General features: G+C 36.6%; 1 protein-coding gene across 1 annotated transcript in view; it reads right to left on the bottom strand.

The window, feature by feature from the left end:
* The window catches only part of ATP8B4 (ATPase phospholipid transporting 8B4 (putative)), a gene marked incomplete at its 5' end in the record, with an annotated part of 158,598 nt that overhangs the window by 70,168 nt on the left and 63,813 nt on the right, over positions 1-24,617 (bottom strand). Inside the window, 3 exons of the mRNA XM_008051091.2 lie at positions 1,251-1,366; positions 11,050-11,238; positions 17,948-18,113. Coding sequence (XP_008049282.1) covers positions 1,251-1,366; positions 11,050-11,238; positions 17,948-18,113 — 471 coding nt within the window. The remainder of the gene's footprint in view (positions 1-1,250; positions 1,367-11,049; positions 11,239-17,947; positions 18,114-24,617) is intronic.

The raw sequence follows: 24,617 nt of genomic DNA, 5'->3' as shown, positions 1-24,617 counted from the left end.
TGCACTCCAGTCTGGGAGACAGAGTGAGACTCCAACTCAAAAAAAAAAAAAAAAGAAAAGAAATGTAGAAAGACCGAATTAGGCTTTCTATACTTTAGTATGAAAGAAGAACATATGAAAATCCAGGGCCTTGTTTGAGTAATGGCAAAAATCAGATATTTATGATTCCAATGTTGTTTTAATAAAAAAAAATTTTTTTAAGACTACACTGACCTTCTGGAAAAGATTAAAAGAAAATCAAGAATGCTCTATTGGAAAGACAAAAACAATAGTTATGTCTGTACCAATATTACTAAACCATCATTTTTTAAACTTAAAGTCAGACAGAGTTTTTAATTGTATTTGTTTGTTTTTAAAGATTCAAGGAATGTTTTGTATTAAATATAGGGCCTGAAAAATAACATAAATCCTCAATAATTTTTTTAAAAGAAAGAAAGCAATGAGAAAATGGGCGTTTTCACCAGATGCCCTTAAAGTTCTTACAGGTTAAACAGAACCTCAAACAAATATTCGAGGGACTCTTGAATCTCAGGTTTAAACCAAATTATGCTCATATTAATCCACAGGCTCTTACTTTTTAGCACGTGCATGTGCGTGCGCACGCGCACACACACGCACAGAGGATGTTGAAGCTCATGTCTGCTTCCTTTAGAAGTCTTTTGGGAAAAAATTATGCTGGCCACAGAATATACAAGTTTGGTGTCCTAGAGGACACAAGGAACTCATCATAATGTACGGCATGATTAAAAGGATCCTTAGAAGATAAAATTGGCTCCAAAGACTATTTTTCTCCCACCTTTTAAACACAGCCCTAAAATATTCCCTGGGGTAATCATAAGAGATTCCATTGGTACCAAACACATCAGAATCCAAGGAAAAGTAACTGTTCAGCTCCTCTTCCCAAATCTAGTCTAGTTTCCCGGGAGAAACAATGTGAAGCTGCAGGGGAGTTAAAGCAGGTGTCCCAGGAAGCACTCCTGACTAGAGTTCAGGAGCCCACACTCTTTGGCTACCTCTCAGCTGCTGTGTGTCAATTCACCTGTGGTGAGACCAACTATACTCCCAGAAGGACAGGGAGGAGGTCCCTGTGCCAGTTTCCAGACATTCATTGGCACAGTTTCCTGCGGAACCACTCTCCAGATGCTTTCTATTTCAGTAGTCAGATCATTAGTTGATATTGTTTAAACAAGACCTAACCATAGGAGATGGCAAAAGAGCCATGGTGCTAACATTAAGACAGAAGCACTTACACTGAGATGATCTGATGTCAAAGACAGAAGGTCTTCACTGGAAGGATGAAGTTTTTCAAAAAGAATAGTATCTGCTCCTTTGGAATAAAGCTTTATCTGTCCTTCTGGGTTTCGAACTGAAAAGAAAAAATGTTTGATAAGCAGATTATACTCAATGAAATGCATCAAAAGTAAATTCTCCCAGAGCTTCAGCCAGGCAATTTGGAAATAGGTATAATGTTTTAGCCAGGGGAAAAACATTTTGTGCCTTCGGTTAGAAAGTCACTACCTAAGTCACTGGCTTTATTCCCATTTTATTAACTTAGAAATATTCCATCTACTGGATTCCTTTGATTTCACAAATTCAGACACAAGTGTTTTTATTCTAATGCATATGACCTTCCTATTTTCCTTGCCTACCATTTCTGAAGGATGAATACATTTAAATTAAGTCTTCATCTCCATACTGAACAGAATTGAAAATGTTATTTGCTTGTCTCCTGGTGTGAAATTCAAGACCAACTGTTCAAATCATTATCAGTGTTATGCCAAATCATCTCTATATGGTACTATAGCCATTCAAAGTCATGGCTTATGCATTTGTTCTTGGCCCTTGCTGACATGTTTCCCCACCCTCTTTACTCTTTGGGAAAGCCCATTCATCTTTAGTGGTTCATTCTTGGGTCAGAATCCTGGCTGCAAACACACCTCACAGAGGAGTTTTTAAAAAATAAATTTCCTACCTCCTTTCCAGTGGAAGTTAGTAAGACTGTGTTTTAACCTGCCCCCGCCCCCAGGTTTGAGAATGGCAACCTTTACTAGTCTCCTTCATCTTTAATCCCCCTGCATATTGCTGTCAGCTAATCTTTCTTTCAAATCACAGAACACTCGGCCTAACTTTGTACATTTAGTTTTACAGCTTGACATATAGTAGGCACTCGATCATTATTTTTTGGATGAATGAATGACATAGCCATGTATTTATTCCCAGAGCTGCCTACAATTTAAGACAACAGCCTGAGTCACAACTTCATGATTGGAACACTGAAGCCCTCACAAGACTTCATCATTACATGATGATGCATATGACCTTCATTACGTGAGTCAAAGATCATTACATGCTTTCAGGCTTTCCACTCAATTACACACATATACACACACACACACACACACATACACACACACACACACACACACACACACGAATACCAAAATACAATGTTACTTTCCCCTCAAACCTTTAAAAAACCTTAGTCAACATTTATCCATTCCAGTTTCCTCCTGGCTTGCATAGAACTAATGTGCCCTGAAAACTTTTTTCACTCACTGAACGAACCATCAGTATGAGTATGAGTTTCCATACCAGTAATACTTTCATTCTAGGGCAAGAGTCCTGATTTAAGTTAAAGGTATCTAAATAAAAATTGATTTTTTTTTTGAGAGTCTCACTCTGTCACCCAGGCTAGAGTACCCTGAGTCTTGTCTAGGTCTTGTCTTCTATTTTAAGACCCTTAGTCAGCTTTCCTTATCACCAGAACTCATGTAGTTTTTTTAATTCTAGTTCTAATTGCTCACATTGGAGAAAAAGAGCTAACTGTTAAACTGGAGAAATAAACTTAATCCTAAGAAAGGTTTTCTCTTGCTTTTCTTCTACAATAATCCAATTTTAATCATATAATGGCTATATATTTCTTCCCAGAACTGCCTATAATTTAAGACAACTGCCTGAGTCACAATTTCATGGTGACTTCCTTCCATCACCAGAGGTGTAAAAGCAAAATATGAATATCCTACATTTACCAGTGTGATTTCTCCATGCCTGTATTTCATAGTCTATGTCAAGACATCAGTTCTTAAACTTTTTTCAGTGAATCCCTTTACATTCTTTAATACTTAGTGAGGACTTTAAGGAGTTTTTTGTATGTGGGTTATACCTATCAATACTTACCATATTAGAAATTAAAACTGAGAAATTTTATACCAATAGTCTTATAACACTAATTATAGTATTACTACAATGGTAATTATTATAACAATAATAAACCTAATATAGTAACATAAATAACATTTCTATTAAAAATCACCATAATTTCAAAAATATTTTAGTTTGGAGAGTGACATTATTTTACATGATTACAGATCTCTTTAGTCTCTGATTTAATAAAAGGCACTTAGATTCTCATATCTTCTTCTACATTCATTCTGTTGTGATATCATGTCATGTGACTTTAGCAAAACTCCACAGTATACTCATGAGAAAAAGAACGAGAAAAACAAGTAATAGTGATAGTATAATGAAATCATACTTTTTGTCCTTGTGCATCCTCTGAAAAACTCTCAAGGTTTCCTAATGCAGTGGTCCTCAACTCTTTTGGCATCAGGTACCAATTTCATGGAAGACAATTTTTCCATGGACCCAGGGATATGGGGAGCAATGATTTGGGGATGATTCAAGCACATAAGACTAATTGTGTACGTTATTTCTATTGTTATTACATTACAATATATAATGAAATAATTATACAACTACTAAATTTTTATTTAAAAGGCACAGACAGAAGTGGTAAATAAAATAACAAGCAGGACACGTGCAGACTAAAATAAGTGTCGGATTCTGACTTAAAGCCTGCCACCAGATTCAGCTATGCAACTAAGGTACATCAACTCATTTGCCACTCACTGATAAGCTTCTGATATGAATGTGCATGCAATTGATTTATTATGCAATCAAAGGTCTCTGTGCAATCAAATCTCACAGCTTATATTAATCTGTATTTGCAGCTTCTCCCCAGTGCCAGCATTACTGCCTCAGCTCCACCTCAGATCATCAGGCATTAGATTCACATAAGAAATGCAAAATCTAGATCCCTTGTATGCGCAGTTCACAACAGGGTTCACACTCCTATGAGAATCTAATGCTACTGCTGATCTGACAGGAGGTGGAGCTCAGGTAGTAATGCGAGCAATGGGGAGCAGCTATAATTACAGATGAAGCTTCACTCACTTGCCCAATGCTAACCTACTGCTGTGCAGCCTGGTTAGGGACTCCTGCCCTCAGGTTCTCCAGATCATACATTGAAAACCACTGGTCTAGAGAAATCACAAACTGATTGCAATTTATGCAAGTCCCTTACCATCTCTACATCTGAGTTTCTACATGTAAAAAGGAGATGTTTAAACAATCTAATTTCAAAGGTCCTTTACAGCTGTACAGTTTTTTTGATTCAATAAATATATTTCATCCCTTGAGCTTTCTCTTAACCCAGCATTTGTTCCTTTAAATTTGAATTTGTGTAAATCCAATTTCATGGAATCCCGCCTAAATTTATTCACTAAACATTTCCTTTAGTAACTCAGCAAGTTTTAAACCTCTTTTCATTCAAGGTTTCTGGTAATTTCTGCTCAAAGTTAATAAAATCTCAATCATTTCACAAGTTAGCTTTTTTACAATAAATTAAAAAGAACATAATAGCTTTAAATTGTCAAGATAACCTATGGTCAGAGCCTGGATAAAGGTCATAGCTTTTATGTTATAAAGTCTCCTCCCATTGTTTGATGTTCTTCAGCGATTTATTTGGATCTTTTCCTTCTCCTATCCTTTATACTTTCCCTGGGCAATTGCATTCATTTCTATGGCTTCAGTTTCCATTGACAGGCTGACTGCTGTCAAATGTTTATCTCCTGCCCAACCCATATCCAGTGTTCCCTTCTAACCTGTACATCTAACTACCAACTGACCATCTCTTGGATGAGCCTAGGCACATCAACCTCATACTGGACACATTGCCTTCATCCAATAATTAGCTACTCCTCCTATATCCTGAGTCTCAATAACCAGCATCCACTCAGTCTCCCAAACCAGAAATCTGGGCACCTCCACCACCTATACACCTAATCCAAGCCATGAATTTCTCTCTACCACTTCTTTATTGCCTATATAATCACATTAGCCTAAGTGATTATATTTGTTCCAGTCCTACTCCCTTCCAAACTCTTCTGTATGTTCCAGCCAGACTCATCTTCACTCTGCTGCTTAGAATCTTGCAATAGCTTCCCTCTGTCTTTAGATCAAGTTTGGACTCCTTGATATGGCATAAAGAGATCGTCAAGATTTGCCCTTTCTGGTCTGTTCTACCCTGCCTTGTCACATTTTCCTGGATGCAGCCACACAGAACATCTTTCAGTTTCCTGCATTTTCCCTTAGCTTCAAGTCCCTAGAACATAGTTGGCACTTAACAAAAATTTGCTTAATGAAGATGAATTACAATGTGCAGAATTTGTTGAAAGCAACATCTATGCCTTTGTGACATAAAGGAAATAGTCATAAATGGCTTCCAGGTAGATGCAATAACAAAACTGAAAAGGGTGATAAATAATTCTACTCTGCAGTATCTCAGCTACTCAGACCTCTACACAGAAAAATACTCGTCATATAGCAGTGTGATTTGTACTTAAAAATCTCTAAAAAATTCTCAGTTGAGCAACCTTTATCTAAAAATCTTCTAAGGGTTTTCCAAGAGCTGTTGCACTTACTCTTTTTTAATGATTATCTACCTCTATCCTCTATGTTTTTATAGATTAGTAGAATCGGTTTCTCCAAAACTATATAATGAGATTTATATATGTTTACTAATATAGTCAATTATATACCCTCTAACAAAATTATTTATAAAAACCCATTTTTAGCCTAACATGGTGGCTCATGCCTATAATCTCAGCACTTTGGGAGGCAGAGGCAAGAGGATTGCCTGAGCCCAGAGGTTCAAGACCAGCCTGGGCAACTTGGCAAGACCCTGTCTGTACAATAAATTTTTTTAAAATTAGCTGGGCATGGTGGCACATGACTGAAGTTGCAGCTATTTGGAAGGCTGAGGCAGAAGGACAGTCTGAGCCCAGCAGCTTGAGGCTGCGGTAGCCATGAGTATGCCACTACACTCCAGCCTGGGTGACAGAGTGAGATTCCAACTAAAAAAAAAATCCATTTTTATTTAGATACCTCTGACTTAAATCAGGTTCTTGTCCTAGAATGAAAGTACTGCTGGTATGGAAACTCACTCATTCATTGATGATTCAGTGAATGATAGCCACTACCTCCCAGAAGAAAAGAAGGGAGGAAGGGAGGGAGGGAAGGAAGGAATGGAAAGAAAAGGAAGAACACAGAAGAAAAAGGGAGAAAAAGGAGGAGGGAAGGGAGAGTAACAATAATAGCAACAAATATCTGAGCCTTCACATCAGGATACTGTCCCCACAGGCCAACCCATGTGACAATCATGAGACTAGGATTATTTCTTGCCTTTGTTATCAAACAGACTTTTCTACTCTGGTGGAGTCCCTCTCAAATTCCTCCTGATTTAAAAACAAACACAACCAAATAAAGCCAGCCAGCCTCCATGCATTCTGTGGTGGAGCATTACCTTTCTTCATATGGAACCCATTAGGGCAAACATCTGATGTTTGTGGTTAGGCTGCGATTTCTCCACAGCCTGTAATAGTGACCAATGCAGAGGAAAAGCCAAGCATCTCCCTGTGTAGCAATCTTGGGTTTTTGTCAACACGCTCAAAGCAAAAGGAAACTAATTCTGACTAAACCAGCGTCACCAACACCTCCCCTGCGGCTGTAAACAGACGACAGCTTCTGCTGACACAGCTTAGGCTAGCACCTAGAGCAGCACGTGTGCTCATCAGCAACATAAATAATGACTGCCTACACTCTGTCATCATAAAAAATAAAATATTCTCAGATGTTTGGTTTTCACCTGCTGAGAGCAATCTCTCAGGGCTAGTTTCCAGTAGATACCAAAAACCCTATCATTACATATATGTAGGATATTCATAAGTTACAGAGTTTGGGGTTGAATTTTATTTAACAAGCACTTATAGAAAACCTACTGTGTGACAAGCTCTGTGCTGGGTCCTGAGTAGCTTAGGAACACTAAGGTGTAGCACCTGCCCTCATGTAGCACACAGTCTATCAATTGGAATATTTATATCATGGGACTGGTATCACACTGGTGTTTTATGAACAAGACACTCTGGAAATATAGGAGAATGTGGTAATTTGAAGAACAGGAAAAGAAGAGAGAACAAGTGACATTTGAATTGGACATTACCAGAAGAGTCGTTTTCCGAGACGAGAAGTGGGGGAAAGGAGTGTTCTAGATGGGGGAACAGCATGTGCAAAGGGTATAAAAGTGCATAATGGAGAGGTCTAGTAAGGATGAAAATCAAAGTTTTGGGGAGAAGAAAAGTAAATTGAGGTCAGACTGCAAATAATCTTGCATGTCACACTAAGGACTTTGCCCTTCAAGTTCTGGGAAGTCACCAATGTTTTTTCAAATAGTTGGTGGCAAAATCAGGCTCATGTTTTAGAAAGAATACCCTGGTGCCAGCATAGAGGATTATTTTAAGGGAAACAAGTTTGAAGGCATTGCAATAAAACAAGAAAGCAGTGACAAGACCCTTAACTAAGTCAGTTAACTAAGATCCTAATTAAGGGAATCAAGAGGAAAGGACAAAAAACTTTTTTATTATTAAAAAGGGGTTTATAGGTTATTTTTAGAAAGATTATTCTGAAGCCTCTGAGGAGGAAAGAAGAAGAAACAGGGTGACAACAGAGAATTCTAGTAATGTTAAGGCCTGAATTAAGAGAGTAGCAGACAAGAAGACAGGTTTGGGAAATGTCTCAAACATCTCTGGGAAAAATAAATCATAGTATTTGAGGATCTGCTAGTCTACAGTGGTCCTCAAACTGTGGTCTCCTGACCAGTAGCATCAGCATCAAATATGAGCTTAATACAAATAAATATTTGTGGGCCCTGCCCAGAACAAGTGAGTGAGAAACTAGAGGCGGGAGTTGGCAATTTGTGTTTTAAAAGGCCTTCCTGGTGATTCTGATGGGAACTAAAGTTTGAGAACCATTAACCTAGGGGCAGAAAGGACGTGGAGGAAAAGAAGTGAAGTACAATAGGGCATAAGAGATCAGATTTTGGAGAATATTTTCTCTGTATCTTACAAAGTGTGTGACAAGTTGTATGACAGCTATATGACAATCTTTGGCAAGTTACTTACAATTTTTGCATTTAATTTCCCATGTCCTAAATGGAGGTAACATGCTATTGTAGCAATTCAATAAAAGAGTGTTTTATAAAGTGTTCAGTTCACTGACAAGCATACTGTTTATTCTTTTTATTCTTTCCCAAGAGTTGCCTTATCTTATTTTATTTTATGAGTCAGGAGTCTCACCTTGTTGCCCAGGCTGGGGTGCAGTGTAATGATCAAAGCTTAACCTCACAGACTGGGGAAATGCTTCTGCCTCAGCCTCCCAAGTAGCTGAGACAGACAAGTGCGTGCCACCACGTCCAACTACTTTTTTTTTTCAGAAATGAGGTCTCACTATGTTGCCTAGGCTAGTCTCAAACTCCTGGGCTCAAATGATCCTCCCCCCTTGGCCTCCCAAAGTGCTGGTGGTGTGAGCCACTACACCTGACCAATGACTGTTAATTTTAATGTGGATTATAGAAAAAAACAATAGCTGTGAGAAGGAAAGTTCCATATATCTTTAACTATAGTACAATCCAGCCACAGGGTCCAAGAGAAGGCTGAAAGTGTGACTGGACCTCAGAGAGAAATGAAGTTTGAAGAATAACATAGAAAGATCATAAAATACAGGCAGCAGCTACCACCATGTGAGTGGTCAAGATCATCCAGGAAGAACACAAGAAGAAGAGGAAAGGACATCAGTATTGAAGAACAGGATGAAGGAAAGCGGTCAGCAAAGGAGCTTGAGAAAGAAAACACAAGACCAGAGAACCAGGAGCCCGCGAGGACACAGAGGCCAAAAGGGGAATGTTGAGAAAAGAAGTCCAGCAGTCTCAAATATTGCTAAGTAAGAAAAGAAAAAAACAACAGGTATGAATCATCCTGAAGCCACCCTGCCAGTTCTAGGACTCTTTGCTAAACCTACCCTGTTGCCTCTTATGCTACCCCATGACTGAAGGCTATTAATACATAGTAAAGGTGTCTGCATTCAGATATGATCACACAGATACTGGCTGCCACAGAATCAAAGAAGTCCTCAGAAGCAATGTCACAGATTTTCCCTAAATCCTCAGGCTGAACATCAGCTGTGGCTAAGCTTTTACATTTTTCTTCCCAGATATAAGGATCCGTTGACTTATGCCCATGGTTATCACTTTGTTACTTAAATCAATTTTAAGTAAAACTAGAAGGAAAAAAAAAAACGTAGATGAGAAATAGCCATTAGATTGGGCAGTTACAAGGTGATTAGAAACTTCCTTCTTGAGTAAAAGAAGCAGAAGCCTAACTGAAAAGAGTAAAAAAGGTAAGAAGCAAAAACCAACCTTTAGAAATTTATCTGTGGGGAAAAGTAGGAAATAGTGTAGCAAAATCAGAATATGAACAGCATCTTTAAAGAAAAATGACAATAATAGAGTTGTCAACTGAAGAAAGGAGCTGGCAATGAAGGAGGAAATTGAAGGCACAAGCAAGAAGAGGGCAGGCAAGGAGCATAAGGGATGGGGTCCCTGACACATTCAGCTTTGAAAAAGAACAACAGTAATTGTTCTCTGATGCAGGAAAGAGAATGAGTAAAAATACAGATTGGGAATCAAGGGGAAAGATGGGAAAAGAGCAAAGTAATGGTGCGCATCCCTGAGGGCCTTTATTTTCTTTAAGAAATAGGAAATGAATTTAACTTCCAAGAGTGAAGAAGATCGGTGGCAGTGTTGAGAACTCGAAGAAATGGCCAAGTTTTAGAACATCTATTGTCACGAATGAAAAAAGGAGCTAAATAAGAATGAGGGGACATTGAAGCTCTGAGGGTTAGCACTATTAGGAAAGCACGGGTTTGGTTTATTGTGCTAAATACAACATTAGGTGATCAGCTCCAGCAATGGTGGTGAACACAGAAAATGAATGATAATGAGGAGGCTGATAATGATGTTCACAACCATAACTGGCATGTGCCAAGCAATTTAGAGACTCATCCTAAGCCAGTATTGTGTAGTAGTTAAGTAAATGAGCTATGCAGTCAGACTTCCTGGGTTAATTCCAGTTATTCTACCTTAAACTATGTAAACTTGGGTAAGTTACTCAACCTTTCTGTGTCTTAGTTTCATTATCTGTCAAATGGACATAAAAATAATAGTTCCTACTTTATTAAGGTTGTTATGATAATTAAATCTATTACTTTATGTAGAGATTTTTTGTGGTTTCTATTTTTAACCTAATTTTGTATTTTTATTGATATATTGTACATACGTAGATCATTTAGAACATTGCTAGGTACATCATAAGCACTTGATTTTGGGGGTTTTGTTTTTGTTTTTGAGTTGGAGTCTCACTCTGTCACCCAGGCTGGAGTGCAGTAGCATGCTCACAGCCACCCCAGTGTTGACCTGCTGGATTCAGGTAATCCTTCCACCTCAGCCTTCCAAGTAGCCGGAACTACAGACATGCACTACCATGCCTGACTAATTTTTTTATTTATTGTAGAGACGAGATCTCGTCAAATTGCCCAGGCTGGTCTCAAGCCCGTGGGCTCAAGCAATCCTCTCACTTCAGCCTCCCAAAGTGCTGGGATTACAGGCTTGAGCAACCACACCCAGCCATAAGCACTTGTTAAATGTGATTTATATGTTACTACAGTGTTGAGACTAAGTTGAGAATGACAGGAGTTCATAAGGTTACAAAAATAACACAACTCTCAGCACATAACCAAGAGTGAAATAATCCTTAAAAAGCATCAACAGAACCATAGTACTATCAAAAGATTAAAAATAATCTCAGCTACCAACCATACCTATGACAGACATCCTTTTTCTGACATTGTTGAAATCCAAAAAGGCAAGCAATTGATAAGTAACTAGAGTTCCAAGTTCTTCTATTGTTATGGTCTCGGGGGTCCGGGATTTAAAAATAAACCCAAAATTTCTAGCAGCAGTCACTAAAGCCCCTTCATCAGGTGACTGAACTTGGTAAATCAGCTCTCCTAAAAAGAAAAGAAACAAGTGTATCAATACTGACAATAATAACATTCATAGAATTCCAACACCAACTCCAAATCATTATTTAACACTCAGCTCAAGGGTCAGCTCTAAAAATCATCCCTATCCTCAGACTTTTTCTACTCATCAATGGCCAAACCAGGAGCCTGACTTCTGGGACACCATAGGGCTCCATACATATCACCAATATAGCCCTTGTCATCTTATAGTAAATATTTATTTCTGGGTCTGCCTCTCCTCCGTGTTGAAAATTTCTTAGGTCAAAGATCATACCTTTGGATTTTCAGTGACTAGAGATGGTTTGTGAATGTTTTATAAGCTAAAACATTTTAACATATATTAACAATCCTCAGGACAAACCTTTGAGATAGGAATTACTAAAATCATCATTTCCATTTTATACTGGTGGAAATTACAACTGAAAGAGGTTACATGAGTTTGGCAAATTACACAGCCTAAGAGTGACAGAGCAGATACCCCAAATTCTACTTCAGTGTACCACTAATGACCATTTTATGAGAAGGCATGCAAGAAATCTCTTGGAATATAAGGAATCAAACCAAGATCCAAGATGTTAATACTGTTACCTGATTGTGTGTGTGTGTGTGTGTGTGTGTGTGTGTGTGTGTGCATGTACACGTGTGTTGGAGGAGGGAAAGAGGGAGAGAAGAGAAAAAGACTGAAATAAGTAAATAAATATATATGTATTATTTTTAAAAACATATAAAAAGTAAGACCTTCTACATAAAATTATATCACGTTTGTATGTAAAAAAACAAATTAGTAAAAGTAGGTGAAAGATTTATACGACCTGAAGAGAAACCAGAGTATCGCCTTTGGGAGGCTGAAGTGAGTGGACTGCCTGAGCCCGAGGGTTCGAGACCCGCCTGGGCAGCAAGACCTCATCTCTACAATAAATCAAAAAATCAGCTGGGCGTGGTAGCGCATGCCTGTAATTCGGAAGGCTGAGGAGGAAGGATCGCCAGAGCCCAGCAGGTCGAGGCTGCAGTGGCCAAGAGCAGCCACTGCACTCCAGTCTGGGCGACTGAGTGAGACTCCAACTCAAAAAAATAAAAAATAAAAAAAGTAGGCAGAGCTGGATCTATATTTACTGATTTATAGCTATATCTAAGATAAATTTTTAAGAAAGTAAGTTGCATATTAATGGATATACTATGATTCTTTTCTTTGTTAAAAACAAACTACCTACATATCTGCATATATTCATGTATATATGTATGAGCAAATGAAAAGGGTGAAATATTATACACCAAATGTTATCACTGGTTACCACAGTAGGGATCAGACTATAGGAACTCAAGGAAGATGTAAGTAGCTTTGACTTTACAAATTCTTGTATTGTACTTTTTTTTACTTGATACAATAGGCATAAATTTGAAATTCAAAAAAGGAAAAACTTAAAAGAATTGCCTGATCTACCTATGAAATGATATAATAACTTCTTCAGGCCACATGGTAAACAGAGGGTCAGGACTGACCTCTCCTACTACAAACAACTATAAAAAACTTTAATACTTTTGAATATATCCACTGAATACTTTTAAATACATCCAAGGAAGCAAGAATTGTTCAGGTAAGAGACTGAGAAGAACATCAATGGGATAAAAGAAGTGCTATAGCCAGCTTTTGCCTTGAGGGCACTTTCTGAACAGAAGAACCTGGTCATTGGTTTCCAGTCTCCCTGGGCTTAGATTAGAAAAGGCATAGCCCGGGCCTACGCTAGGGAAGAAGTCTAATGAAAGCCCACCTCTTAAAACTGGGCCCCCCCCAAGTTCTACTCTCAATACAATGATGAGATGAAAATCCATGACCCCCTTAAGAGTGCCTGCAATGAAAATTGCTTGTCTAGAACCCTCCTTATAAGTGAAAGGGAAGAAAAATCTCTACTGAGAATTTGTGACCACAAAGATTGACTTTCATATTTACTTGCATTTTGAATTCATAATATCTCAATGGTCTCAACAAAGTCAAGTTGAAAATTTAGTTTAGGCAACCCCTCGGATCCCCTCCCACTGTGGGAGCTTTTCTGTCCTCTTAATAAATCCTGCTTTCAAAAAAAAAAAAAAAAAAAGGAAAATTTAGTTTAATATGTTCTTGTACTAGAACACTGAGGCAAAGGTAAATCCTTTCTAGAGCCACCAGCTAGACCCAAGGAATTTCTATAAATTAAATTCCAAGTAAAATGGTCAGTTCACAGTAAAAAGTCATTAAAATAATCATAAACAAAGTCTGATAACAATAGAGTAAGATCTGAAAAACTTTAGATACTAGAATTATCAGAAGCAGCACATGCAATATTTTAGTAGATTTCAAGAAATAAAATAGAAGCATGAAATTAAGCAGATTTGAAAAAGAACCAAAGATCTTGTAGAAAGAATTCATGAACCAAGAAAAAAATAGAGAAAATTCAAGAACATATCCAAGAGATACAAATAAATGAAAAATGAGAGAATGGTTAAAAGACATAGAGAATAAGGTGACAATATCTAATACTGATAATAATCTAACATGAGACTTTACATATCCTTGTATTGTTGTGTTGTATTTTTTTACTTGATACAATAGGTATAAATTTGAAATTCAAAAAAGGAAAAAAATGGATCAGAGGCAATATTTGAAAAAATATATGGATGCAAATACTCCAGAAGTGACAAAAGATAACATCATTCTATAGATTAAAGAATTTCAATGAATTCAAGGAATTCCAAGCCCAAGCGCTCTCTCTCTCTCTCTCTTTCTCTCTCTCTCTCTCTCTCTCTCTCTCTATATATATAGATATATATATAAATTCATGCCTATACTGCAAAACATGAAAAAAGAGGAAATCGTACAAGTAGCCAAGGAGAAAAGACTGAGTACTTTCAAGCCACAATTAGACCAACAGCTAACTATAATTAACAAAAACAATGGCCAGATTATAGTGGAATATCTTCAGTGTGCTAAGAGAAACTTGTCACACTAAGTTACTTTTGCTGTGTATCACTAATGATACACAGCAAAAGTATCATTCAAGAGTAAGGATGACTGGGCTCATGCCTATAATCCCAGCGTTTGGGGAGGCTGAGGTGGGAGAATCACTTGAGATTAGGAGTTCAAGACCAGCCTGAGCAACATAGCAAAACGTCATCTCTACAAAAGCTAGAAAAAATTAGCCAGGCATTATGACACCTGTCTATAGTCCCAGCTACTCAGGAGACTGAGATAGGAGGATCCCCTGAGCCCAGCAGCTTGAGGCTGCAGTGAGCCATGATCAGGTCACTGCACTCTAGCTTGGGTGATAAAGCAAGACCCTGTCTCTAAAAAAAGAGTAAGGATGAGATAAACTCAACTCACACAAAGTTTTTTAGAGTTTACCACTAGTAAGCTGTCACCAAAGTCTATCTAAAGGACAGACTTCAGGTCAAGAGAAGAGCAGAGAAGGGCCAACCATTGAAGAGCACAAAAATTAGTAAATATTGATTATAAAAACAGCAAAAATAACATATTTGAAATTAAGACTACATGACAAGACTATTATTTGAGGAGGGACCAAAAAAACACGGAACTATTTTTTGGAGGATGGGCTCCTTGCAGTACCCCACTAGGTAAGTGTTCTAGGAACCCATTGGCATCAGTATACCAGCCAGCATTGTTGTAAGAAGCTGCATTACACTTCAGTTACTTTTTTTTTTTTTTAGATTCAACGTATTTGCTCATTTCATGATGGGTGATTTACCAACCCACACCGCACTGAGGGTTCAGCAGTTTTTAACCAAAATGGCATGACCCCCATGCCGCATCCTTTCTATTCACCCAGTCTCTACCTTAGTTAACTTTTTTTTATTTCCCCAAATGAAAAAAGTCCTCAAAGGGAAATGTTTTGCTAATGAGGAAGAGGTGAAACAAAAAAGGGCAGAAGCACTTTAGTGAAATTGACACTGACATTGAAATTGATGAGTACTAAAACTGTTTTTGATCAGTGGAAAAAGCATTTCAGTAGGTATATTGCATCACACAGAAAGAATTTTGAAGGTGAGTAAAGTTTAAACATGTAAGAATACATAATTTTTTATAAATAAATCCTGGTTTCTTGGAGGTTCTCCCTCATATAAGTCTAGGCAGGGCTGATTAGTCTTAAAAAGTTCTAAGGTCTTTGTTTTATTCAAAAGAAAACTTGTGCTAAAATTTCTACAGTAACTACTAAAAGAATACAAATAAGTATATACTATTTCAAATCCAGCAGAAGTAAAAATGAACTAAATTCATAAGAAGACAAGAAAAGGAGAGATTAAGGGACAAAAATTGGGACAAATATAAAATACAAAATAAGTTGGTAGAAAAATCTAAAAATATCTACAATTATATATTAAGTACTTAGAATCTAAGTATATGAATAGTAAATAAAGGTAGATAAATTAAATATTCCATTTACCTTTACATGAGTAATATTTCTGGAATGATGAAAAAAGATTTATACGTTGATATGGGTAGTTGCATAAAGGTACCCATATAATGGTCAAAACTCATCACACTATACACTTATCTGTGCATTTTATTGCATTATACCATAACATTAAAATTTTTTTAATGATACCAGAAAATAAATATTATCAGTAAACTTAAAATTTGAGAAATATCTGGAAGATAAAAAGTAGATTTTATTAACGAAGAAACAAGACTAGAGAAAAATACAGCTCAAAACATCTGCAAAACAAGATGAATATGGTGGTAACAGCAACCCTCAAATATTCTCCAAACTCAAAATCAGCAAAGAGCAGAAGTGGCCTTGTAGGCATCATCAGTAAAATTAATTACAGAATTCTATTCAGCATTCCTGGACCATACGGGCTCCTCCTTCTGCCAGCTAACCTGGAACAAGAGGCTGCAATGACATTTGTCCCCTGAATAAAACCTTGAAAATGTTCTTCTAAACAAAGTGTACAATCTGCCTAAGGAAGCCTCCACAATGTGATCTGGAGATCAAAGCTAAGCAGAGTCTGAAGTAGCTTCAGAATTCCATAAAGATTAGAGAAAGAAAAATAAGTAAAGAAACTTACTGACTTTTCTTGCAGACCAGAACCCTAAGTACAACTCTTTCTCAAGTGGGAGCCCTGGCACAGACTCCTAACACTAGATCTGGAAAAGCAAAATAGTAATCCTACAAATCACATGAATTCCCGGAGGGCAAAACCCCACATCCAGAAGGCATGTTCTGTTTCTCTGTAGAATCTTAATGGACAGGTCAATATAATTAGAATCTACATTCACCAAACAGGGATTCTCAATACAAATAAAAACAGGCAACCACAAATCATTGAACATTTGACAACATGAAAGTCAGATGCAGACCTCACAAAACAGACTAGAAAATGAAATAGAATAGAAAAAACAAAAGAAAATTTCAATTTAAGTATAATTAATATCCTCAAAGAGGTCTAAGAGAATATCATAATGTTAAAATGAAAACAGATTGATTTTCTTAAAAATAGAGTTTGGGAACTGAAATGCACTAAAAAGCAGAGATAAAAGAAACTTATTTGAGGCACAGCCTCAGATGAAAATATAAGAAATCACTGTTGGCATTAGCATTATAAAGATCAGTTAAACTCATAAATATATTCATTTGAATCTTCACAGTGATTAGAATCTTAGGAATGGATTAGTCTAGCATCATCAAGGACAAAACTCAGGCTTGAATGTAGTCCCAAAAGGGATTTTGTGTTTGTTTTTGTTTTTGTTTTTCCCAAAAGGGAAATTTTTTAAAAAATACACACATGCACAATCTGACCTCTGTATCTGCGGATTTCATACCCACAAATTCAACCAACTGGATACTTTCCACTGGTGGTTGAGTAAATCTGAGGAGGCAGAACCTATGGATATAAGAGGAAGGAAGCCAACTAATGGGCTTGAGCATCCACAGAATTTGTTATCTCCTGGAAACAATCCCCTGCAGTTACTGAGGGTCAATTGCATAATAACGTGAGAGAGAGAGAGACACAGGTGTATACAAGTACATATATATGTATGCACCAAACACACGCACATATATAATATATTTTACTTTTGAGTTGAAATTTAATAATTTTAACAGGATAGCTGGTAGAAAAAAATAAAACTTACAAATGGAAAAGAATGGACTCAATTGGAATGAGGAGCTGATACCATTACCTATCTGCTTCATAGCTTCAAAAGTTAAAGTGGCCCATATGGTTTTGTTCTATTCTATCAATCCTGAGCTCCAAACAACCATCTTGCAAGTAAGACGACTTGTTCATAATGAGGGCTAAATAAGACTACTCTACTATCAATATAAATGTATCCCCATTAGTAGGAGAATTTCTTCTAAGCCTATATCTGGAATTGTGTGACTCAATTGTATTTCTTTCTCTTCCTTGGCTACCCAGAAGCTCCCAGTCAAATGTGGTGCTCAAGAGAAATAATTCATCCCTTTTGACTGGCAAATTTGAGTCCTCACCTTTTCATTGCCTCTATTTCTTTTCTTTTTCTTTTAAGTCTCCACATTATTTGGAAAATATTCGGGATATAATCAAACACAAAGAAAAGCTAGTGATAGGCAAACCCCTTTTGCAATGTTATACTTTTCATTTGAAATCCTTCAAATTTAATATCAGTTTCAATTTTAACAACAACAACAAAAAGGCTCACTAGTCAGACACACTTTTCACTTACCTGCACTATTCTCTTCCGACATTACAGTGTGACAGAGAGCAAGTAACCTAAGGAATTCATGCACTTTGGGATCCCCCAGTTTAATGGATTCCATCAGACTGTGATCAAAGAACTGAAATGTTTTATCTGCTTGGGATTTGACTGAGAAATTCACAGGTTCTTTTTTCTGTGGGAGAACAACAACAACAAAAGAACTGTAGACTTCATTCCAACAATAATCTTTTAAAACTCAAAAACACTTACTCTGAGTATTTTTAGTGCTTGTATGATTTAGCAGCCTCAAATGTCTGGCACTAAAATGGCTGTTTCATCATTAATCTTCTCATTTCAGAGCCATGAACAAAAGGAGTGAACTTTCCAAAAGTATATGGGGAAGAAAAATCTCTGATAGCTGCACAGATCCTCAATTGCTTATCACAACTCCAAACTACAAAAAAAGCCCAGAAAACCGAGATTTTTCAAAACCTGCTTGATGGTAAAACCTGACCTGACTTGAACTCATTTTGGCAGCAATATCTGATCTGGACTTGTATGTGTCTAAATATAGTAAAGTCTATTTAATATTTAATACCTGCAAATTAATACTTCCCAATGTAAAAAATATTAATGTGTTTGATTACAGAGTGTTTTCCCAAATCTCACTGGAGATACTACATAAAATAATGGCAGATACACTATATTATCTTTCTACAATCAGAAAATTCTGAATTTTGAAACACATCTGGCTCCAAAGTTTTGAACAAGGGTCTGCAAACCTATATCTATTTCAGGAGCAAGCTTTTGGAAGGTTTTATGCTGCATATTTACATATAAGCACTTACCCACTACAGAGCCTACATTGCTTCCCCAGGATTATCGCTAGAGTTTTGGTTTTTTTTCCTGTAGACTCCACTAATTTTGGCAATTGATTCTAAAGTTAGAAAAGCAGATGCTCTTATAGCTGCTTTTTAAAAGAGAAACAATGCTATGGGCAATTTACATTATCCACTACAAGTCAAAGATCTTGTTAATACCTAAAGTAAAATTGAAGTCAAGTATAGGTCCCTTGTTACTTGAAACCAGATTTATTCTCAAATAATACTGAATTTAAAAAAATTATATAAAGGGATATTTATTATTATCTTTACAATGGGCTAAATGCCATGCTAGCAGTTTTATATGAATTATCACATATAATCTTCCTAACAACCATGTGTAGTAGTTACAATATTATTAACCCCATTTTACAGATGAGAATCTGAGTATTGCCAAGGCCACTCATATAAGAAGTGGCAGAGCCAGGACTCAAACTTAGCCAAAAATCCATGCTTCAAATACTTTGCCATGGCAATTTCCTAGTCTAACTCTTGATTATTTCCCTACTCTCTCACTAATTTAATAATGGATACCAAAAAAATAATAATAAAGGATACCATTTATCAAATGTTATAGCATACCAGTTTTCTTATCTAAGAGTAATATTATCAATCAAGTCAGTATATGTTGATGATTATAAGATCAAATAGTACACTGAGGCTTATCAAGTAAAACAGACACTTCATCTCCCATCCCCATCACCACAGCCCCAGTCCCACTCCTCAGAGAAAACTGTTCTGAAACTTCTTGAGAAGGTATATTAGATGGCTACTTCCAAAACTCTAATGTGTGCACTTACACCACCATTTCTGGATTTATAAATCTTAGACCTTATCTTCAAACTTTCTTCCACCATCAGACAACGATTTAGTCCATTTACTACACTTCACTTTTCCTTTCCCCTTCTAACAACATAGATATATCTATAGTTTTAATTTATCTATGAGTTACTTCTATAACTTTAAGTAATGTGTGGAAACCTGTTCTGTTTTGTTTTAGTTTATTAATTATAAACACTCCCTAATTGGCAAGATCAGGTTATTGCCCACCCCTTGTCTCCTCTTCACTTCTCTCTTGTTTCTTCTTCTAACGTGTCATTGGCATATTTTCTGCTTCACCATAAAGGCTTAAAATATTTGCATTCTGCTCTATAGCCAAACTTAAATACTTTTCACTGGTCTAAGGACTGATTCTAAAAGTTGAAAATCAATAAATGGTATGAACATAAGTCAGTATCTGGAATGTTGTTCACAGCAGAAGCAACAAGTACAGTTTACTATATGGGTCTTCATAATCTAGTCCACCATAGGCTTGGTGTGCTACTAAGCTGCATTCTGAGATTTTCCTTACTCTCCTGAGTTGAAGTCATTGTTTCCTCATCCTTCAACAGCCTCTTTCTTAGTTAATTACCTTTTTTTGCTGGAGTATATATTTAACTTACAAAGTAATAAGAAAAAGATCACAGGAGGTCAAAGTTATTAGCCTTTCTGCTTGAAAATGTCTTTATTCTGCCTCACAATTGTCTCATAGTTTGACACATATAGAATTTTAAGTTGAGAACCACTGGAAGGGATCATTCCACTGCCCTCTAGCATCTAGTGCTGTTAATGGTAAGTATGATGCCAGTTGGACTTTCATTCTTTGATAAGTGGCCTACTTCTTTCCTCAAAAAGCCTTAAGTTCTTCTCTTTGTCCCTAGTGTCCTATAATTTTATGTGTTGGATTCTAGGTACTCAGAGGGACTCTTTCAGTTGGAAGACTCAGGCAAATTCTCTTTTGATATTTTGTTTATAATTTTCTCCCCTTCATTTTTTTTTCCTGTTCTTTCTTCTTGGAAATCATCTTGCTAAATTTTGCATCTTCCAGTTGACTCCTTATTTTTTCTTTATTCGCTGATGTTCTAACTCTTTCATTTCACTCTACTTCCTGGGAGAGTCTCCTAACTCGATCTTCCAACCCTTCTATTGAATATTTTGTTTGTCATAATGTTTTTTTTATTTCCATGAGCTTTTTTCTTTTTCTCCTGTGCTCTTTTCAGGGCATTTTGTTCTTGGTTTGTGGATGTCATACCTACTCTGTCCTGATGTTAGAGTTTTATAATTACTGTTGGTAAGTTCTATTCTATTTTTTATTTATCATAGGTCATATTGTTTTATACATTTTGGCTTTGTCTCATATTTTGCCACAGAAATATTCTTAATGTGTGGTGACTTATTATTGCCATGCACCTTTATTAAGTTGAGATTGACCTTATTACACAGGCAGGACTTATTAACTGTCATGGTTCACTATAGGGCGAATTAGAGGGGAGGTGGCTTTTTTGATTTCAAGCCTCTAAATACCAAAACGTAAAAGACTTTTCACTACAAACACCCTCATTAGCTGCCCCAATTCTACCAAAAAAATTTTCCCAAGTCTATATTGAAGACCCCTTTTTGTGGGGAAGAATTGTCTACACCTACAAACTTTCAAGTAAACCTCAAAGGACCAAGGGTATGTAAGTCAAGAGGTATGTATGTTGCACAAAATTTAAGGAGGTACTTTTAGTCTATGTTTTTATCTGTTCATTCAGAAAACATACATGGAGTGCCCACTACGTAGCAGGCACTTTTCTAGGTGACAGGGATTCAGAAGTGAACAAAACAGACACAGATCCCTACCCTCATAGAGCTTGTAACATCTTAGGGTTTGACTCTTTTTAACCAAATATTCAGATATTTGAAACAAAAAACATTTTTATTTAACTCTCGTAAAAAGACAAAAATTACTAAAAAAAGACATTCACTCATTAATATATAACAGTGTATTTTGAAATAGGCATTCAACAATTATCAAATATTTATCATGTACCTACTATGGGTTGAGCAGTGTTCTCAGTTGTAGAGATAGAATGGTAAACCAGATGCCATCCCTGCCCTCAATGAAATCCAGTTCTTTGAGGGGGAAGAGACCAAAAAACAGGCCGTATAATGTGATAAGTGCTATGATGAGGCAAGTACGTTGGACCAGGGAAAGGAATAGAGGTGTCAAGGAAATCTTCCCAGACAAGTAGAATTTAAGTTGAAGCCTAAGAGATGAGCAGGAGCTAGCCAGACAGAAAGATGGGAAAAGACTGTTTTAGGCTGAGGGTATAATTAGTTAAGGCCTATGTGAGAAAATGAGTGTGATTCCTTTGGAAGGAATTTAAGGAGTACAGTATGGCTAAAGTAGCTGGTATATGTTGCCAAAAATGAATCTGGAAAGAGAGGTAGGGATCAGGTCCTCAATGACTTTGTCTGCCAGAGGTCAAACTCTTCCAGACAATTACTAAGGCTCCTATTCCCCACTTCTGGATGATTTGTCTATTGCACTCTAAAAGTATCTCTGAAATTACAAAAGTAAGAATCTGCAGGCAGAGCACTGATAAGTCAATAAATATTATTTAGACTTTGACTTGCTTATCACAATATAAAAACAGATTTTCTTCTTTTCTTGCCAAAAATCATGAGAAAGAAAGAAAGAGAAAGATATGGCAAACTCAATTTTCAGGGAAATCAATAGAACTCAAATTCATACCTCCTTGAATTAGAAGTAATTATAACCAATGTGAAAGAAGAAAAAATTATGATGGGGTGGAGATAGTTAAAGAGGGGGTGGGGGACAGGGAGAAAAGAGAAGATGACACAAAGATAGCTCACAGTAGTGGAAGATCTCAAAAAACACCCTCTAAAACCCAACTTTTAGAAGGAAGGCATAGCCTTATTTTTAAAAGTAGTAAAGGTTGTAAACCAACTAACAAGAGAAGGTTCCTGGACCTGGTTTGGGCCCAGAGGCAAAGAAGGCAAGGCTAAACAAGAAATTCCAGAGAAGAACAAAATTTTCAGCATGCTGAATCTGTGTTAGCAAAGAGAAAGAACTTTTGGTGCCAGGTAACAGTCAATCACACACCAATACAAAATCTTGAATCAAAAAAAATAAATCACCTCATCCTTCCCCCACAAATGAACCTTCTATAATTACTTGATTGAGGAAAATGTCAGTTATTTTAATAATGAATAATATTTTTAAAGGAGCCAAAAATTAAAGTACAGAAAAAAAATTAATAGACAATTAAATACTTTCACTAGTTACCATGAAGTAGAAGAAAACTATGATCAAATGTTTTGTCATTGATTTTAAAAAAGTAAAGTTAAATGAAGCCATCAATTCTACAAATCAATAACACAAGGCAGAAACTCAAGGAGGAAGTGGTTAGAAACTAGGGGATTAAGAAACTTATCTGGCAATGTTCAAAAATGAAGCAGAAAAATATAGGACCACCACAGAAACTAAGGTGAAATTAGAGAATATGCAGGATAAAAAATATACTGAAAAAGATATTGTAAGTTCCATTTTCCCACACCCTCCAGTGATTGAGAGAGGGAAAGAAATCAGAAAAGTGATCAAAATAAATAAAAAAGTAAGAGTTAGAGAGAATATTTACATATTAAATTATCATTTGCCCTCTTCTAAACAATAACTATAGACAAGAAACAAATGACACTGGAATATAGAATTTTAGGGAAAAAAAAGAAAGGAACAGCACAAATATTCAAAGATATTGGTCAAAAAGAGTTTGCAAAATCAAGGAAGAATCAAATCAACATACTAGATGAGCACATTAAGGGAAAATTGATTTAAAATGGCCAACATTGGCATATATCCTTGTAAAGTTATTGCTTTTATTAATCAAAGATAAAGAAACATTTAAACAGAAAGGCAAAAAGATCAATTTGAGTGACATCAGTAAGATGGTAGAATAGGAAGTCACAGCCTTTGTTCCTCCACAAAGCAATCAAAGCACAAACCAATCTAACAATGGTATAAAAAAAACATTTTATAAGAATTCTAGAATCCAGTTAAGATATTGTAGTACCCGCAGGTAAGTACAAACCCTAAACCAGCAACATTTTAAAAAGAAAGAATCATTTCACTGTACCCTCATCAGTCCCTCCCCCAAGGCAGCACAGCTCAGCACTTGGAAGAGATTATCTTGGCTTGTGGTGTCAGAGGGAAAGATAGAGTAAAATGTGAGTCCAGTGTTTTACTTTTTTGAAGGACTACCAGAGGGACTGGTTTCTGCTTTACCCAATTTAGAATGCTGATGTAACCAACATTAATTGTATATCTGAGGGTTGCTGAGAACAAAGATGGACAGGGGAAGTCTTCCTGCAGCTAGCATGGCTTGGCACAATACAGAGAAGGAGCAAAATCTGAGGCTTTTCCTCAGGAGTGATAGAGAGGAGTGGAATATTTGTCAAATGTTCCAGCTTTCTGGAAGACTTCCTAAGAAACTGGTGATATCTTTCTCACCTGATTCAGGTGCTAATGGGAATTCAGGATATTTTCAATGCCTGATGCCTGCTGAGAAAAAAAGAGGAAGACAGCTTGCCAGGAAAAGTGTAATGCTACTGACAGACACCAAGGAGAGCAATAGATTATAAACTCCTGAAAAAGAAACAGGTAATACTCCCTAATTGAGAAATTGCATGCACAGGCCAAGAGAAGATGAAGCACCCCTCTCAAAAAAAGATTTCAGAGGCCCCTAGAGTCTTTGGTCTGGCTGATTGATAAGGGTCTTCCCCTGTCCAAAGCCAGCCCATAAGACTGGAAGAGGTGGCTGTTTTTCAATACATAGCTACCAACACAATGTTACAAGACACATGAAGAAATGGAAAAACACAGCACAAAGAAATGAAGAAAATAAAATTCCAGAAACTGATTCTAAAGAAAAAAAGGCATATTTTACCTGACAAAGAATTCAAAATAGCTCTTTTTAAGATACAAGCTGAAGAAA

The sequence above is a fragment of the Carlito syrichta genome, unplaced genomic scaffold (assembly GCF_000164805.1).
Source record: "Carlito syrichta isolate Samal-C Ts95f unplaced genomic scaffold, Tarsius_syrichta-2.0.1 Scaffold161491, whole genome shotgun sequence".
In the NCBI taxonomy this organism is placed as follows: Eukaryota; Metazoa; Chordata; class Mammalia; order Primates; family Tarsiidae; genus Carlito; species Carlito syrichta.
The sequence above is the reverse complement of the archived record's forward strand: the minus strand, read 5'-3'. Positions and strand labels throughout refer to the sequence as shown.